This window comes from Papilio polytes, unplaced genomic scaffold, assembly GCF_000836215.1.
Source record: "Papilio polytes unplaced genomic scaffold, Ppol_1.0 DF823923.1, whole genome shotgun sequence".
Taxonomy (NCBI): domain Eukaryota; kingdom Metazoa; phylum Arthropoda; class Insecta; order Lepidoptera; family Papilionidae; genus Papilio; species Papilio polytes.
Window position 1 is genome coordinate 890,592 of NW_013525281.1, and position 19,150 is coordinate 909,741.

Below are 19,150 nucleotides of genomic sequence, written 5' to 3' on the forward strand. Positions count from 1 at the left end.
AAGACAAGGCCAAGCTGGCCTCTAAAAAGCTGGGTGTGCTCAATAGGGCGAAGCTGTACTTCCAGCCGGGCCACCGCCTTTAACTTTACAAGGCGCAAGTTCGGCCCCATATGCTCGCACCTCTGGGCGGGAGCACCCCAATACCAGCTTCTTCCATTTGGCCCCATACAACGGAGAGCGACTCGAATCGTCAACGACCGAGCTCTTACCGATCGGCTAGATCCTCTGGCCTTGCGGAGGGACGTCAGTTCCCTCTGCATCTTTTACCGCATTTACCACGGGGAGTGTTCAGAGGAGTTGTTTGGAACGATTCCTGCCGCCGAGTTTCGTCATCCGACGACACGACAGACCGCCAGGTACCATCCTCATCATCTCGATGGCTGGCATTCCACAACCGTGCGGTTTTCGCGGAACTTCCTGCCCCGCACAGCCGCGTTGTGGAACGGTCTGTCCTCGGCGGTATTTCCAAACTAATACGACTTAGGGTCCTTCAAGAAGCGAGCCTACTATTTCCTCAAAGGCCGGCAACGCATCTGTAGTTCCTCTGGTATTGCGGATGTCCATGGGCGTCGTTGACCACCTTTGTGTCCCCGCCGCTCGTTTGCCCGCTTCTCATATATTAAAAAAAAAAGCGGCCACCTGAATCCACCGAAATGGAAAGCGACCTCTGCCCATAAACATCCGCAATTGCAAATGCGTTGCCTACCCTAGATTGACGGAGGAAAAGCATATAAAGTGAACATTTCCCCTTCCTACGCGTCTTCTCCACCGTCAAAGCAACTTTTCTTTCCCATCCTTTCCTTTTAGGAAAAGGGTGGAAAGGGAAAGGGACTAAAATTAGGCCTCCGGCACCACACTCATCAGACGAAAGGCGGAATTGCTTCCACTTTACGCCTGTTTTCTGTGTGGTCGTGATATTGCACCTGAGAGTCAATGTGGCGGACGTAAATTATTTTCCTTATAATTTCGTTCTAGAGAATGTACTTCTTTTTGAGCAAGGTACTAAATAATTCATTTTAGGTACGTTTTTTTAGTAAGTGGTAGTAATTTAATTCGCTGCGGTATACCCGCCATTTTGACTCTAGCTGGACGCTTACATTATGGTACGGTCAAGTGAGTAATAATAGAGCCGACCGCAACGTTTTGCTCCGTTCTTAATTAAGTCTACTAAAGCCTATAAAATATTTTATTGATCGTAATGCAACCGGTTTTAAAAATGATACCTTTATTTTAACTAATATTATAAATACGATAGTTTAGATGGATGGATGTTTGTTAGTGTTTGTAGTGTAAACGGCTGAACGGATTTTGATAAAATTTGGCATAGATGAAGAGGATAGTCTGGAAGGACACATAGGTTACTTGCATTTGCTTTTTTTAGTTCCGCGCAGACGGAGTCGCGGGCGAAAGCGAGTTATTTTATATTTCAAGGCTGCATATTTTTACGTCGCATCTAACCTTGTATTTTGTATAGAAATCAATGAAACAAAATGCTTGTTATAACAACGATTAGGGTTCGTTAATATAAGATAGATTTTTTTTTTAACATTGATTAGGAATATAAAAAAAAACAATCTTTTATCGGTAAAATTCGTATATTTCCATAACTTTTTAAACCTAGATGTAGAGACATTATTTGGCCTAGTTTTTTATACATAACTAGTTGTTGCTCGCGACTTCGCCCGCGTAAAACAAAAAAAAATATTAAAAACGTAGCCTATGTATTTGAACACGGTCCAGTAGTTTTTAAGTTATTTTAATACATATAAAAATACAAAACTTTCTTCTTCATAATATTACTAGCTTTCACCCGCGACTCCGTTCGCGAGGAATTAAAAAAGTATGTAGCCTACGTATCCTTACAGACTATCCTCTTCATCTGTACCAAATTAAAAAAAATCCGTTCAACCGTTTAGGCTACAAACATTAACAAACATCCATCCATCTAAACTTTCTCATTTATATTAGTATAAAGTATAGTACATAATATACAAAAAATACAAAAATACTAGTAAGTCCCTTTTCATTCCTGTCACTGAATTAGACTTAATCTGTACATCTTCACCGCAACTGACTTTTGTCTTTCAAATCGCTGGATGTTAACAACTTCACGATTTGGTTAACTGGTGCTTCGATGAATAACCAAAGAGGGACTGCTGCTAAGAAACTAATCGCTATTGAGCCCACACATGTCGACATCTGAAATAAATCATAGTAACAGTGGTAGAGCCAGGTTCAACATCTTTGCAAGAATAGGTCGGCTCGCCACACGCATTACCAAGATCACACAGAAGACAGGTGTGAAGTGGAAGCAATTCCGCGAACAGTCTGATGTGTGTGGTGCCGGAGGCTTAATTTTAGTCCCTTCCCCGTTCCACTCTCTTCTTATAAGAAAAAGATTGGATGGGAAAGTGGATATGACGGTGGTGGAGGCGCATATGAAGGGGAAATATCCTCTTTATGTGCGTCTCCTCCTCCGTCGATTGATTATTTGCGAAGTGGTCGTTTCGTCATTTAAGCAGATTTAGGTGGTCGCCCGCTCGTTTGCCACCTTATAATATAACAAAAACAAACTTATAATTGCGAAAGTTTAGATGGATGGATGTTTGTAACAGTTTGTAGCCTGAAAGGCTGATTGGATTTCGATGAAATTTGGTAAATGTAGAGCGTAGTCTGAGAGATCACATAGGTTACTCAGTTTTTTTTTAATTCCAAGCGGACGCAGTCGCGGGCGAAAGCTAGTAAATAGATAGATGCTGTGATTTTGTATGCGCTAAATTAAAAACTTTTTTAGCACGCACTTTTCCAAGCAGAATCTTTGTACCAAAATCATTTATGCCAAAATTATCCGTTTAGCGATACTATCATGAACTTTTTTTCATAAGGTGGTAAAAGAAGAATAGGCCTAAATTCTCGACAAAATATAGAAACGACTGAAGTTTTAGACATTCGTAAAATGTAGACTATTTTCAATCTAGCTAAGCTCGAGGTCCATTCGTGCGAAGTTGTTAAGGTTGGCTACCACTGTTAGAATTTATAAATTTATACAGTACATTTTTATTGTTTTACTTACAACTTGAGGTATTGTGATGTGGTTCAATGTAGTTCTGGAGTACGTGGGGATCTGTATCAAGGTGAGATGCAGAATGTACGCGGAGTACGACACGCGGACCAGCGACGTCCAGCCGCGCCATTCTAATATCGGTCGATAGATATCTGAAAAATATAAATAACTTTACTTTACATCGCATATTTACTATATTTAAAAATGCTGAAATTCTTCTGTTATCACAGTTAGTAAAGCACACTAAAGACTATCAGCCGAGATAGTCGGGCACTTGATCAACTGAGTTTAAGCAAAATTTGTACTAATGTTTGTTTTATATGATTTTGGCTTGACAGCCAGTCGCGATCAAGTTATTGCCTGATAAACTTTGTAGTCTATGGGGGCTTTACGTGACGTAAAATCTAAAATGGGCAAACTGTCCAATTTCTTATTCATCCGAATATTATTAATAAAAAAAATTCTTTATACTTCGACTAATGGGCGACCAATACGCATAATAACTCTAAACTGTCGTGGTCTTTACAGACATAACGTTCGTAAGATACGGGTTACTTAATACGATTTGATTGTTTTAGCTACCGATATTTCGGCACAGTTGCATTTGAAATTGCATTTTTTTTCCACACTACCGCATCACATCAGTCAGCCCGTGAACATGGCGCATGCAACTATGCTGAAATATCGTAAGCTAAAACAACCCAATCGTGGTAAGAAACCCGTATCTAACGAATCTTATACGCATATATCAAATGCGTATTTCAAATACGAACTTAAAATAATTATAAAGTCTTGACACGCGTACTAGTATATTATTTAATTTACTCACTTTCAATTTTAAACACCATTCCAAACATTAAAGCAGATAATATCAATCCATAGATAGATCTATATGTGCCGGAATAAACAGCTCTGATTATCACATGTGGTGTTACACCGACCAAGTAGAACAAGCTACTGCAGTATATAATTATGACTATCATGGGGAGAGTTGCCCAAACCAAATACTTGTATTTCTGAAAAAGGAAATTATCTTGAAGTTTTCGTGACGTCACAAGTCGAACGCTAGGCCTCTCTATCGTTTCTTCCGCGATCTCGCTCGCACACTCAGCTCAGCCGAAACATAACGAGTTATGCTACATTATGCCTGCAGCTGGCGTTTATAGATTTACTAGCTGTCTCCCGCGACTCCCTCCGAGTGGAATAAAAAAAAAGTAAATAGCCTTTGTGTTCGAGACTATCCTCTATATCGATGCTAAAAAATACCCATCCATTCATCTTAATTTTCACTTTTATAACATTTGTAAGGTGCAAGAAAGTAAGTTAAGTCAGACCAAGGAACTGTGGATACAAGAGACCGTAATAATAATTTTCAATTTTAATATCCAACTAGAATCTTATCGTTTAATTTTTTTTTATAATATAAGGTGGCAAACGAGCAAGCGGCCACCTGAATCCGCCAAAATGGCGAAGCGACCGCTGCCCATAGACATCCGCAATTGCAGATGCGTTACCTACCCTTATCCGACAGAGGAGGAGATGCACATAAAGAGGATATTTCCCATTCCTATGCATCTCCTCTACCTTCAAATTCACTTCCCGTTCCCATCCTCTCCTTGTAAGAAAAGGACTTAAATTAGGCCTCCGGCATCATCGGATGAAACACGGAATTGCTTCCACTTCACGCCTGTCTTCTGTGTGGTCGTGGTATTACACCGGGCGTGCCCTGCAGTACTAAGATGTTAAAGGGGCACTACCACTGTTGAATCTACTTTTAAAACACGAATAAAATATGTTTGCAGTGGAACTAGTACCTTATATCTTTCAATGGCAAACTGCTTTTGCTGCAATTTGTAAATCAGAAGGCCGAGGCTGAGCCCTAAAATGTAGCACGTCATATTTGTATGGCCGCGCTTGTACGAGTTGTTGAATGTTGGATCTTTCACGAAATACTCCCGAGCAACTCTGAAAAAAAAAACAATGATAGGTATTAAGTGGAAGTCATTTCGATGTCAGTCGTTCTGATAAATGAGCGTGGAGCATTAGTCCAAATCCGTTTCCCATTTTTTATACAAAGAAAGGATGGTAAAGATTGGCAACGCGGCCACAATGCGCATGTCTATGGCCAATTGGCCATTAGGCAAATTCTCATGGCCACTAGCTCTTCTGTCACCTTATAAAAACGTAAATAACAATTTAGGGCTATCCAGTGACTAAAACTAGATATCGCAGTCTCTATTATATTAAAGATAATGTTACCGATGACCGTAATAATAGAAGTGGGACTGAAGTGAGCTAAAGAAAATAAATGTGTAATAAATAACGGACTTACTCAGGTGTAATAATAACGTGAGCGTACAGATTTTGAAAGTACGTGTGTAAAGGAGCCATGAATAAGGATACGATGAAAATAAATGACATTACAACTTTTCTCTGCAGATCTTTCGTCAACACCATTATGAATGTTCCTAATGTAAACAACTGCATATCTGCAGCTAGATACCTGGAAATATAAGCAAAATTTCTGAGTCTAAAGCAGCATTTTACTGCACTCGTCCAGTGCAATACTACCAACGCACAAAAGACAGGCGTCAAATATCAGCCACCAAATATCTTATCTAATGTTAGCTGTCTGTTTTTTCAAAAGATACAATTGTTTTGGTTTCGTAAAATTCCACTTATTCAATTTATGGTACAGATATCAAAAAAATGTTATCATCTCAAAAGGAGTGCGCATTTTGACTTTTATTTTTCTGTAAACTTTTATTTTATTATACAAGACAGTTTTATTATCAGAGATTAAGTTCTCACCAAGTGTGACCCATACAGCGAGTGTTGTCAAAATAATTGTTTATATACAGCATGTTCTGCCAACCGTCCCTCCGACAGTCATGCATTTCTTGTCCTATCATTTTCTGTCAAAAATATTTAAAACTTACTTACAAAGATTGTCTTATTTGTGTCGACAAATAACGCAATTGTGGGATTTGTGAAAAATATCGCGGCATATTTGCATGATGCGATGACACATTAGTTACACTGTTTAGTCTTGCTTAGACTTCTAGGAGCTTATATTGGGATGCGCACACTACTAGATTCTTAGTTGTGCAACTGAACAGTTGAATCGTCAGCGAAACAAACGACAATCGCACAGCGTGTGCGATAGTTTAGTCAAATGTGTGCGCCCGATCTAAGTAATATAAATAAAATAAATGTTTGTTGAAAATTCCATACTTGCCACAGCGGGCCCGAGCCAGCAAATCTTAGCCACGTCGTTGAAATTGCCAGGACTACTACGTATGGCGGAGTTAGTCTAAAAGAAATAAATTAACAATATTTAATAACAATAACACCGTTTTTTAATAAATGTTAAAATTATTAACTATTAGCTTTCTTCCGCGAATCCGTCTGCGTGGAATTAAAAAACGAAAGTAAGGATCCTATATGTTTTTCCAGATATCCTCTACATCTACACCAAATTTCATTAAAATGCTTTCAGCAGTTTAGGCTACAATCTCTAACACACATCCATCTAAACTTTCGCAATTATATTAGTACTAGCTTTCGTCCGCGACTCCGTTCGCGTGGTATTAAAAAAACCATAAGCAAGTAGCCTACATGTTCCTAATATGCTCCGATCCGTTCAGCCGTTTAGGCTACAAACTTTAACAAACATCCATTCAATCATGTAAACTTTCGGATTTATATTAGTATGATGTAAAGTGCGAATATAGTAAAACTTACCGTAACCACCTTAACAAAATTTTTTTAGGTATCATTTTCCATGTTACATTGTCTTTCTGCGAAGACATTTGATTATAAGATAACAAACATGCAGAGATCATGAAGAAGGTCTGTATTACCACAGTACCATCGACTAGCAAATGATATTGAATTTTACTAAACATCTGTAAAAAACATGAATTTCCATTACCAAAATATAATAAATCTCAACAACTATGAAGCTGCCGTTAAGGCGAAGCGACTGCTGCCTAAATATAATACCTGTAATTTCAGATACATTGCCTCCCCTTAATTGACCAAAGAGGAGACGCGCATATAGAGGATATATCCCCTTCTTACAAGTCTTCTCCACCATCAATACCACTTTATAAGGTAAGGTTAGGTAAAGGACTGTACGCGGAATTGCTCCCACTTCACGCCTGTCTTCTGTGTGGTCGTGGTATTACCAGCCTACAGTTCGAAGATGTTAAAACGATCTCTGCCAGTGTTAAAATGAAAAGGGTAGAAAGTGTTTTGATTAGAATAGGCTTCTTGTAAGGTTAATTATCTACTTACTTTTTCATAATAATGCGTGTTGTCTATGAAAGATCCAAATGGTAATAAGGAGTGTATCGATATAACCAGAAATATAGTTATAACTCTGAAACAACAGAAAAATATATATGACAGTTAACGAATACATGAATTTATGTATACGTTTACTATTATAGCATTTGCCCGCGTCTCCGTCCGCATGAATTTAAAAATAACAAAAGTATGAAGCATATGTGCTCTTACAGACTATGGTCTACATCTGTGCTTCATTACTTCAATTTAAACTAACAAACATTCATCTATCTAAACTTTTGCATGTACAATGTTAGTAATTTTAGACAACTTATTTAATTGATACTGTCGCTTTAAACTCAGAGCAACACTCCTCGTCAGGACTCAGGATGCGCGCCAATCTATCCATCCTTCTAGTGACATTGACAGCTGTCAGCTAGGGACGTGACGTTTATGCCGATAATCTAGAGTTGCGCCAATTCTACAGCACGGTACTAATTTTGTTCTAAACAGTAAGAAGAAGTGAAGAGTACATTACAATTTTTATACGTACTTCATGCCGTTAAAACTTTGAAATTGATTATCACTATTCTCTCTTGATCCTTCTGTTAATTTGTACCAGTTACGTTTTACTGAGAAGCATAATAACCACTGCATGCCTGTGAAATGAAATGTTATATTGCAGGAGGATCTTATAAAACGCCACTGTAAAGAGTATTTAAAAACAAGCCATCAGTCTGTAAATTATAAGTCTGTGTTATAAAATATTTTTAATTACCTGCGTTATTTTTTACGATCAGTATATCGTAAACACTTCCAGCCAAGTTGATCATGAACATACAAAAACATACCACAGCAATTACTATATCTCCAGTCTCTATATGATATATTGGCTCTTTACTATGACATATAACATCTTCGTTTAATTTAACTTTCAATTTGTATTCCTTCCAAAATGACGTATTTAAACATTTTTCAACAACCACATTTAAATCTTTTGAATTAGTCGTCCTCGGTTGTATATCGCACGATTTCATCAAACATATACCATAATGTAGCAATGAATGATTGAAATGTACTTCTTTCCAGTCACTGTATTCCTGTAAAACAGTAAAATCAATTACTAAACAGTTTTCTTTTAGAAGGTCTAAATTAGCGGCGGATCCAACGTCGATAGACATAAACGTCAGAGGAACTGCTAATGAGGAGGAGAGGGCGTCCTACTACGAGATATTAGGGCAATTCCACACGGTTTTTCGGCCTATATACCTATATAACTATTATATGGTGCGAATACGGCTAGTTTTATTACTACCATACGTCATAATATATTTTAACTAACTTCCAAAAGAAGGTGGTTCCCAATTCGTCTGTATGGTTTTTAACGCGTGTTCGAGGTTTTTGAAATGTATGGAAGAGCAGTACATACTATGCCGACTCACCTTAGAGACAAAAGCAAGTTGATGATGTTTGAACGACAAAATTGGACATTTTAAATAAGGTAAACTTACGTGTATCATATCTAGGAGTTGGCTTTCTTTGTCTGCAACTAAATCAATTTCCACGATACAATAGATTCCTCCTGTTTGTTGAATACATGACTCGTAAGGGTCAAGGTGGAAGATTGGCGGCATTTTAACATATTCCGTTTCTGAAACAACAAAAAATAAACATTTGCTCAGGGTTACCAGACAGAAAACTATAAAATTTAATGTTACATTTACTATACGTTTAACATAAAAAAACAATGACCTCAATTTGTAAAAAAAAAAATAGCTAGAAAATGAATACAGATAAAAAAAAATAACTCGTGTGGTTTTTTAATGTTTTTTTAACAATAAATAGATTTAAAGCCTCTTTTTGTCGACATTTAATTTTAAATACTAAGTTACTTACCGTTTAATTGATAAATCACTCCCGATACCCGACAAAACGTGAAAAATAAAATTATTAAAATCATCTTTATTGTTATTTTTTACACTTTATATGGCAAAAACATAAGTATTGCGTATAGACATTTCCATGTACAACTCCACACAACATAACCTGAACAAGGAATGATCGTAAACTGTCGGTTCCGATTGGAGAGACAGGTGTATAGACAATTATTGTTGTCTCTATTTTATCAAAGAGAATGTCAGAGACAACACTATGTGTAATACAAAGGCCAGTGTAGTGTGGTTCTAAGTTTACGTATAATCGTGGGCCAATCGTGTCGTTAAAAATCTTTGCAAAAGGTCTGTGTGAGGTCAATTGATAAATAAAAATCCTTGAAACATTAATTAATTAAAAATTTACTTTAAAGTTATACTTTTCTTACGGTAAAGGAAAATATCGTGTTGCAAATTAACATATAAGCGAGGTGATTCAAAGTATAAAGTAAATCCTCTCTGGGCCACTGACTACGGCCTATCCACCACTTTTGGGTAGGTTCCGAGACCCATAGTAATATTCTAAAAACAACTATTTTTTGACAATATAATTATTTACAGGAAAGTTATATTATTTTTAGTAAAAGTTACTTAAATAAAAACTGGCTGTTGGCCGCGACTTCGTCAGCATGGCAAAAAGGGGCCTAAGTTACTCTTGCAAATATAATGTAATTGAATGATTAAAATTCCCACGTATTTTTTTTGAACAAGACTACTTCGTAAACTTGACGATTTTTTTTGTACATTCACGAAGTGCGCAATTTATGTAAATAAAAACCATGGAAGTTTTATCAATGTAGTTAATCTTTTTTTTGTTTCTAAGATAAATATCAAATAGGATATTGTTTTTCTCAGCATAAAACAATTAATAACAGTTTTTCCAACAACATTTGTACTTCAAATTGCTTTAATTATGGGTTTAATTATAATTACCATATGATCCCTACAAAATATATCTATTTCGTGAAAAATAAATAAGGTAATAAAAACCAAAAATAAAGTTTTTTCATCTTACGGCCGAATACTTAAACGAATTTCAAATACTTAACAGACGACAATGTTTTAATGTAGCCTGTTTTACGATGCTGTTTCATGTAATGTCGTTTTAGTATTCGGCCTTTACCTCCACTATTTATCTATACTAATATAATAAAGAGGAAAGATTTGTATTTTTGTATGTATTTAAATAACTCAAAAACTACTGGGCCAATTTTAAAAATAATTTCAACATTAGAAAGGAAATTTATCTGTGAGTAGCACAGGTTATATTTTATTATGACCAATGATGAGGAACTATTAATAAACAACATATTTCTGGACCACGGCGGTAAAAAAATCACAATGTTTTAACTTTTCTTGGCTTACGCTGCCTAAACCGTTAGATATATAAAAATGATAATTCTTATCCAAATAAATGCGTTTGTTGTTAGGAGAATTTAATGTAAAATAAAATTGACCTTTACAGTATTTAAATTGAACTAATAGTTTAGAAGATATCGCAAACACAAACAATAAGGGAACTGAAAAATCAGGACACAAACTACCGGGCTTAGAAATTTGGAATCTGGCATCAGTAGATTTCTGTTATAGGTTGAAAAAAGGGGCAAACGTAAGATACGAACTTTCATTGCCAAATAAACAAGTTAACTAAAATAAGAAATAAAATATTAACATATAAAATGTTTACGCTCTTATCTCTACAAGGTTTAAATCAAAGTTTATTATAAATCATTCATTGGAAAACTTTTAACATTCATATGCTTTTTTACATTTTTTATACACAAAACTTCCTCGTTCTTAGAACATTCTAGAAATGTTTTATCAAAAAATAATTTCACTTTACAGAGGAAACATATTGCTTTCTTATTTAAAGAAAATTGAACACAGTAAAGTCTGTAGAGAAGTGCTTGAATCAATTTTTAATAACAATACAACAATAAATCTTCAATTATTAGATGAAATGTCGAGCAGTCGGCGACCACTAGTTGATATAATTATATTAAAGAGTTCCTTTTCTCTCCATCAATTTTACGATCAGTTTCATCGCTAGAAGTAACAAGCTTGATCAATTGCGCTATGGGTGCTTCTACCAGTAACCAGAACGGGTAAGCTACTAAAAAACTTATAAAGAACGATCCAAATGAGACCAGAATCTGTAATTATAACCAATAAATTTTAAAGTACAGGTAATTTAAAAGATAATTACTTTCATTTTGCAATGCCACTCATTTTCTTCCATTCTATTCCAACCATTTTACCTTGCTTCCTTTATTCTACTCCCGTAGGGTCGATGTAACAGGTTTTCGTCCCCCAATTAACTATCATCCGTCATCTCAGTCATCACTATATATTTAAGCCACTGTCAGTAGAAATGTATGTTCTTATTTCTCTTATACTCTTATCGGAAATCTGTTGTTTCTACCACACTTAGGACTAAATAAGGGATGGCTCATATTTCTTAACAATAGTTATTTATTAATTGATTGGTATAAAAAGACGAACAAATATTACAATCTGTATGAATAATATTAATTTTCCTTCTAGTATAAGAAATGCCAAAGTTTAGATAGAAGGATGTTTGTTAGAGTTTGTAGCCTAAACTGCTGAACGGATCTGGATGAAATTTGCATAAATGTAAAACATAGTCTTGAAGAACAGATAGGCTATTTATTAAAAAAAAAAGCTAGTTTTATATACTTACAATTTGAGGTATTGATATATGTGTTAACGTGGTTCTTAAACCCGTTACAATTTGTATCAGTATTAGATGAAGTAAATATGCAGCGTAGGAAACCCGAGCTGGTACTTCCCATCCTTGCCATTCTACTATCGGTCTGTATATATCTAGAAAGATACCAAAAATATAAATACCATTTGTAAAACCAACTTACTTAACCTCTGTCTGTCATTTGACAAAATCGACTAATAACCGGTTTCCCAGCCACATTCAACCATTCGTTATTACTATTGGTTCGATAACTTCATGAAATGCGTTTCCGAATGAGTGAAATGAATGAAATGAGTTTTACTTTGAAACTTGATCAACCCCACATTAATTATTCAATAGGTAGTTATAAAATAAATAACAACCCAGCATAAGTAATTTAGATTACAGGTCACAATTAAAAACCTAAACAAATCCGAGCTTTGGTAGTCCAGTTAATAAAGCAGTGGAACTGAAAACTGGAAGACTGGACTGGATTGATAGCTTCGCCTCCAGGCTTGGTATCTGATGTATCGATTGTTTTACGATTTTCATGTATTTACCTGAAGTTCTTACGATTAACGAAAATCGTGATACACATATTTTACAAATTTAAAAATAAGTGTGAATTCAATACTCAGAGAGCGTTAATTATAACCTAGTCATCCTTAGGAATAGGCTACGAATATTTAATGTTAGATCTTATATTAATTTATGAAATTTGAAATTCATACTTACTCTCTAGTTTAAACACCATACCCATTATAAATATAATTCCTATAACTCCATAGGCAAGTCTTAACAAACCAGAAAATATGGTTCTAACAATAAGGGGAGATGAAACTCCATCCATATAAAATAAACCACAAGAAAATATTAATAAGAAACCCATAGGAACACTTGCCCATACTAGATATCGGAATTTCTGAAACAAATAAAATGCTACTATATAAAAAATTTGACTTGTTATAAAGACTTTTCAAGTATATTCTACTAGTTATGCTTGTGACTTCACTCATGCATTAAAAAAGTAATAAATACAGCCTATATTACTACGAATAATGTTTTTTTTAAGAACAAAATTATTTTTAAATAGACATACAAAATAATAATTCTCTTTATATTTCAACATAGATCTATGTTACTGATCGAATGTGAATGAAGTCAGTTTTTAATCTGTCCAGTCATGTTTGGAAAACCACATTTCTCGTAAACCTCTAATAAAGTCGCATTGTCAATTAAAAATATTTCATAGAATTACCTTATACTTTTCAATATCGATTTGTTTTTTCTGCAGTTCATAAATGAGAAGGCCCAGACAGATACCTACTAGGTAATTGGTGACATTTGTGTGACCGCGCTTGTACGCATTGTTGAAAGTAGCGTCAGTAACGAAATGATGACGACCGACTCTAGTAATAAAGAAAAATAATAAAACACTTTTAAACAAATACATCTTACTGATAAAACCAATGAGATAGTTTCGATGCATGTTTGTTAGAGTTTGTAGCCTAGACTGAACGGATTTCGATTAAATTTCGCATAGATATAATAACTTGGAAGAACACATAGGTTGCTCACTTTTGTTTTTTTATACCCAGTAACGTAGTCGTGGGCGAAAGCTAGTAAATAAATATAGCATTTCAATTAAATGTTACGTTCAAAAAAAAATATGGAAAAGAATAGTTTTCCGTGCCTTGTGACGTCATATATACTGATTTTAATTGTCAAAATTTTAATGGAATCTGGAGTTAAAGTATGTTATCATTTATAATGTTATATATTTTAATGTCGTTTCAGGATTCAGTCGTTATCTTGAAGCATTAAAATTTTGTCAAGTCTAAGTTGTCAAAAATAATTATTTTTCACTTACTCCGGTGTAATAATAAGATGTGCTCTCAAATCTTGAAAATAAGTGTGCAGAGGTAGAATAAACAGTGATATCACAAACAATAGTGATATCACCACTTTTTTGACGCGTGGACTCTTTGCCAGTACCAATATGAAAATACCTAAAACGAACAGCTGCATGTCGGCAGCAATGTACCTAAAATCGGGGTAAAGATTAAGTATGCGGAACACTTTCGTCAATAGGAACGCAGAATGACTTCCACTTGATGTGTTTCTTTCTGTCAAAGTCTATACTTTATAATAAACACATCAAGTAGAAGTCATCCTCATAGGAAGGGGAGGGACAGTCCCCCCTTGAATCATTGGCTGTCGACGCCCGTGAGGAAATTCGAGCAGCTAATGCTGGTACTGACTTCACTTTTGTTAATTTTTTTTTAATCCTGTATTTATTTTACCGTTCATTTTGTCTAACGATGAAATGAAGTGAAAATTTGTGTTTGATTTTGTTATTTAAGATTTGTTTTTTACAGTGTTAACTTATTTTGAATACAACAATGACTGGCAGTTTTATAATTTGTCACTTTCATAGTTTTACGGTAACATACCACGTTTGCGTCATACATTGCGAGTTGTCGATGTAATTGTTGATATAGACGAGGTTACGCCATCCTTCAGCCCGACACCCGTAAACTTCGGGATATACAATTTTCTGTAAAGAAATAAAAACCACGCTGTATATCACTTTTGGAGTACGTAAACAAGTATAGAGCAGTCCAGGACATTATTTTAAATAAATATAAATAAAATATTTATGATTATGATTTTAATTTTAAGGCGAGTATTGCTTTTATTTTTACGACTAGCTGTTCCCGTGCGACTTCATCCGCATGAAATTATGAATGTTTTATTTTATTGTTTACATTTGTCAAATTATCAATTACAAATGTCAAAATGACGATGACAACCTTGCTTCCTTGATGTTGGCAGCAACTTATGGTCTCTTTTTCACATTAAGGTTTTTATCCAAAATATTTACCCCCTAAGTTTAATGGCGTTAAAATATACAAATACAAAGCGCGACGTAAGTTTAGGGCTTTTTACTAAATAAAGAATTATTCAAAAATATGTTGTAATTGCTGACATCTTAGGCAACAAAGAAGTGTGTGTTTACGCTTTATTATAATAGTAAAGATTACATCTTTAAAGCACACTATACAAGCATAATTAACTGACAATTTTAATGAATAGTTTGGTTTTTGAATAGGTTTGATATACGAACAAGTATATTTTAGTATTATTACGCGTTTTCGTACATTTGCTTCATGTTCATTCTTTACGGATAAATGATGATCATTTTTAACAAAATACCCACCTCCCACAACGGTCCGGAGCCAGCAAACCTTGCCCACGTCATAACAACTGCCAGAATCACCGCATAAGATGGTGTTAACCTATAAATGTAGAATAATGTAAATAATTGTCATACTATATCTTACTAATGTTATAAACTACCTTTCGCTCGCGACATCGTTCGCGTGAAAATAAAAAAAACTAAGTAGCCTATGCCTTCATCCAGACCATACTCCACACCTATGCCAAATTTCACCGAGATCCGTTCAGCCGTTTCTGCTATAAACTTTAACAAAAATCCATCCAGCTAAACTTTCGCATTTATAATATTAACTAGTAAGATATACAAAACGGCTTAAAATATCTCGATGAAAGGCACATATTCCAGTTTCTTTAATGCTGCGCTGAAGAATTCGAGGACAAAAACTAGTCCTAATTCAAAATAAAAATTAATTGTTAACAATTATAGCAATGGAAAATCATAACCTATTCCGTTTAAAGTTTTGAAATAATTTTTAAATCTCAGTTCAGTTTTGAAACATTAATAATTTAAATCTTACCGGAGCCATCTCATTAAAATAGCTTTGGGTATCATAATCCAGGTTATGTTTTGTTTTTCAGAAAATATTTGCATGTGATACGCGAGCAGACATCCAGACGTGATGAAGAACGTTTGCACCAATAATGTGCCATCAAACAATCCGTGATTTATTACATTTTGGTACATCTGTAAATAAAATATATATTAGCGTAAAAACGTATAATGTAAAGGCCCTGTACTAAGTAAGTTTCTTATTCGTTGCATAGCAAATTGAAGCAATAATTAGTTAGTAAATAATATTTGGAATGTATACCTTTTCAAAATACATCGTATTGTCACATGCGGTCACGAACGGTAGACAAGAATGCATTACTATAACACACACTATGGTCACGACCCTGAAATAGGTTAAAATATTTGTAAACATGGCTTTAGGGTAGGGCGCGGTTTGGTGACCGCCCAGGGTGATGAACAGTGGCATTACAGAATATAAGAACAATTTAAAAAAGTCAGCGCCTGAAAAAAAATATCTGCAAAAATTCATTTATGCAGAAATGTATTTAAATGAAATATGACAAAATACATATGTTATTACCTCAATCCATTAAAACCTTTCAGCCGATTTACTCGATGCTCAATATCTTTTCGCTTTCGAGTTAGCTTATTCCAGTTTCTTTTTATTGAGAAACATAGAAGAAATCGATTACCTGATAACCAGAATATTATTAAAACATCTTAATAATAGCGATTAGTTAACTAAATATAACCAATAAACTTAAAACATATGTTTCTAAAAACATAAATAAAAAAAAATATCAGTACCTTGAGCATAATCATTCTTTAAAATATAGAACTCATAAAAGTTTCCTATAAAGTGTAAAATAATTAAAATTAAGCAGAAAACTGCTACAGAAATATCAGCCGGTTCCAAATTATATTTATCTTCCTTATTGCATATTATATCTCCATTCAACTTTGTTTTTAATTTATAATTTCTTGTAAATGAATCGTTTAAACATTTTTCTAAATTCAATTTGAATTCTTTCGTATTATTTAAATATTCCTTACAAATATCACTTATACAGAGGCCATATTGAAGTCTGGTATGATTAAAATGCCTTTCTGTTCTCTTGCTATATTCCTGGGAAATTAAAAAGAAACTTAACAGTGGTAGAGCCCGATTTAATATCTTAGCACGAATGGGCCGGCACGCCCGGTGTAATACCACGACCACACAGAAGACAGGCGTGAAATGGAAGCAATTTCGTGTTTCGTCTGATAAGTGTGGTGCTGGAGGCCTAATTTTAGTCCCTTTCTCTTTACCACCCTTTTCTTATAAGAAGAAGATGGGAAGAGGAAGTGGTATTGACGGTGGAGGAGATGAATAGGAAGGGGAAATATCCTCTTTATGTGCGTCTCCTCCTCCGTCGGATAAGGGTAGGCAACGCATTTGTAATTGCGGATGTCTAAGGGCAGCGATTGCTTCGCCATTTTGGCGGATTCAGGTGGCCGCTTGCTCGCTTGCCACCTCATGTTATAAAAAAAACTATTATTTTTTTTGTGTTCATAATCTTGATGTTAAAACATGTTTAGCTAACGGTAAATTGTGGGTAACTATCTATAACAAATGTTCTTACCATGAGAAAATCTTACAAAACATTGTTAGTAAATTGTGTAAAAAACATAATTTTATACAATGAACGCACTTTGAATATCTAATGAGTACAACAAAAATATAGTTACGTTCTGTTTATTTTAACATAAGTTAACCCTTTAACAGCTGGTACTAGGTGACAGTAAAAGACAGCGACTTGAAATATCTTAATAAAATGTTTAGAACGGGTGCACCCTTGACTAAAGAATCGCACAGCTGTTATGCGATTGTCGATTGTTTCGCAGCCAATTCAACTGTTTAGTTGCACAACTAAAAATCGAGTAGTGTGCACACCTCCATATAAGCTGATAGGAATCAAAGCGAGACTACACAGTCAGAGGTGTGCGTTTAATGTTACCTTCATCATATTTAAAAGTTCACTCTCCTCATCAGCTATAATATCTATATCTATAGTGCAGTATTTTCCACCATCTCGATGTATACACGGTTCGTATGGATCGAGGTGAAATACCGGAGGCATTTTAATGTATTCCGTTTCTAAAAGTAAAAAATGCAGTTTATTAAAAAAATCCATACATTCAAACGTAACGTTTTAGAGAACAAATACCAATATCTCACTCTTAAAACGATTCCACATTTCAGGTTATAAGTTTTGATTAAGTATTAACTTGTATTTGATCGAAAGTTATGTCACAAACTTGCTAAACTGTCAAGCATCATCATCATCATCATCATCTCCCCTGGAATATCCTTCTCCCGTAGGGTCGGCGCACCGGGTTTTCGTCCTCCAAAGCACTCTATCATCCGTCATCTGTCATTCCCTTCTTGATCATGTCACCTTTCACGCAATCCATCTCTTTCTAGGTCTACCTCTATCGGTGTACCTCCACATTCATAACTAACATCCGTCTTGTTACATGCGATTCATCACTCATAACATGCCCATACCACTCTAACCTTTTATTTATTTTCTCAAGCATATTGGCGCGAAAATTAACTGGGATTTGAGCGAACCATTTATATTTACCCGTTAAATAAGACCAAAATCAAAAGAATTCATCCCACATTCATTTTTTTAATGTTTGTAGCTCAAAAACTTGATGTTTGTTTTTTTACTATTTTTAAAGTACTTACCGTTTAGTTCATATATTATACCATAGGTTTGATGTAATATAATTAATAAAATAATTAACTTCATTATTATTAATTGAAAATCACTTTAAAATAAGACTTCCAAAACAACTTTGAAATGTTTATAAAAATAGAGAATCCAAATATCGCAACAATCGTGTTGATGGTTTAGTTAACAAACTAATTTTGATGCGTCGCTTTTTGTATTTATGTATGGGAACCTAAATTTTTTTTCTTCACTACAAGGTTGCAAATGAGTAAGCTGTCAATTGCCATGAATTCGCTTAAATGGCGAAGTAACCACTGCCTTTAGACATCAGCCATTAGTCTATTTTCTTTCCCAGCCTTTTGCTTATATGAGAGGGATGGGTAATGAACGTGGATTTGACGTTGGAGGCGACACATTGGAAGGGGCAATGTCCTCTTTATGTGCGTTTCCACCGTCGGTTAAGGGTAGGCAACGCATTGTCTATGGCAGCGGTCGCTTTGTTTTGGCAGAATTAGGTGATCGCTTGCCACCTTATGATATATAAAAAAAATACTGCAGTGAAGAGTGGAGGCATTATTAATACAATATGAACCTTTTAGTTTTTTATGTGAATAGGGTACATCGATAGAGATCTAAAAAGAGATGAATGGATTGCGTTGTGTAAACTCTGTCCAGTTAGCATTA

At 34.9% G+C, this 19,150-nt stretch overlaps 2 protein-coding genes across 2 annotated transcripts; both read right to left on the minus strand.

Moving 5' to 3' along the window:
• Positions 1-1,940: 1,940 nt before the first annotated feature.
• LOC106102217 (nose resistant to fluoxetine protein 6-like) lies at positions 1,941-9,393 on the minus strand. Its single transcript, XM_013281637.1, has 13 exons — positions 9,251-9,393; positions 8,866-9,005; positions 8,133-8,454; positions 7,908-8,013; positions 7,364-7,448; positions 6,809-6,972; positions 6,299-6,377; positions 5,876-5,979; positions 5,397-5,567; positions 4,879-5,029; positions 3,894-4,080; positions 3,074-3,216; positions 1,941-2,199 (listed from the first exon to the last, which is right to left on the minus strand). The coding sequence occupies exons 1-13, from the start codon at positions 9,312-9,314 to the stop codon at positions 2,062-2,064; spliced, it is 1,854 nt and encodes a 617-aa protein (XP_013137091.1). The 5' UTR covers positions 9,315-9,393; the 3' UTR covers positions 1,941-2,061.
• Positions 9,394-11,279: 1,886 nt separating this feature from the next.
• Positions 11,280-18,526, minus strand: LOC106102075 (the record flags this gene model as incomplete). Its single annotated transcript, XM_013281482.1, has 10 exons — positions 11,280-11,438; positions 11,987-12,129; positions 12,553-12,560; positions 13,863-14,036; positions 14,446-14,549; positions 15,213-15,291; positions 15,751-15,917; positions 16,654-16,872; positions 17,744-17,883; positions 18,481-18,526. Coding segments are annotated over 10 exons (1,239 nt in total), but the record flags the coding sequence as incomplete, so codon positions are not given.
• Positions 18,527-19,150: the final 624 nt, after the last annotated feature.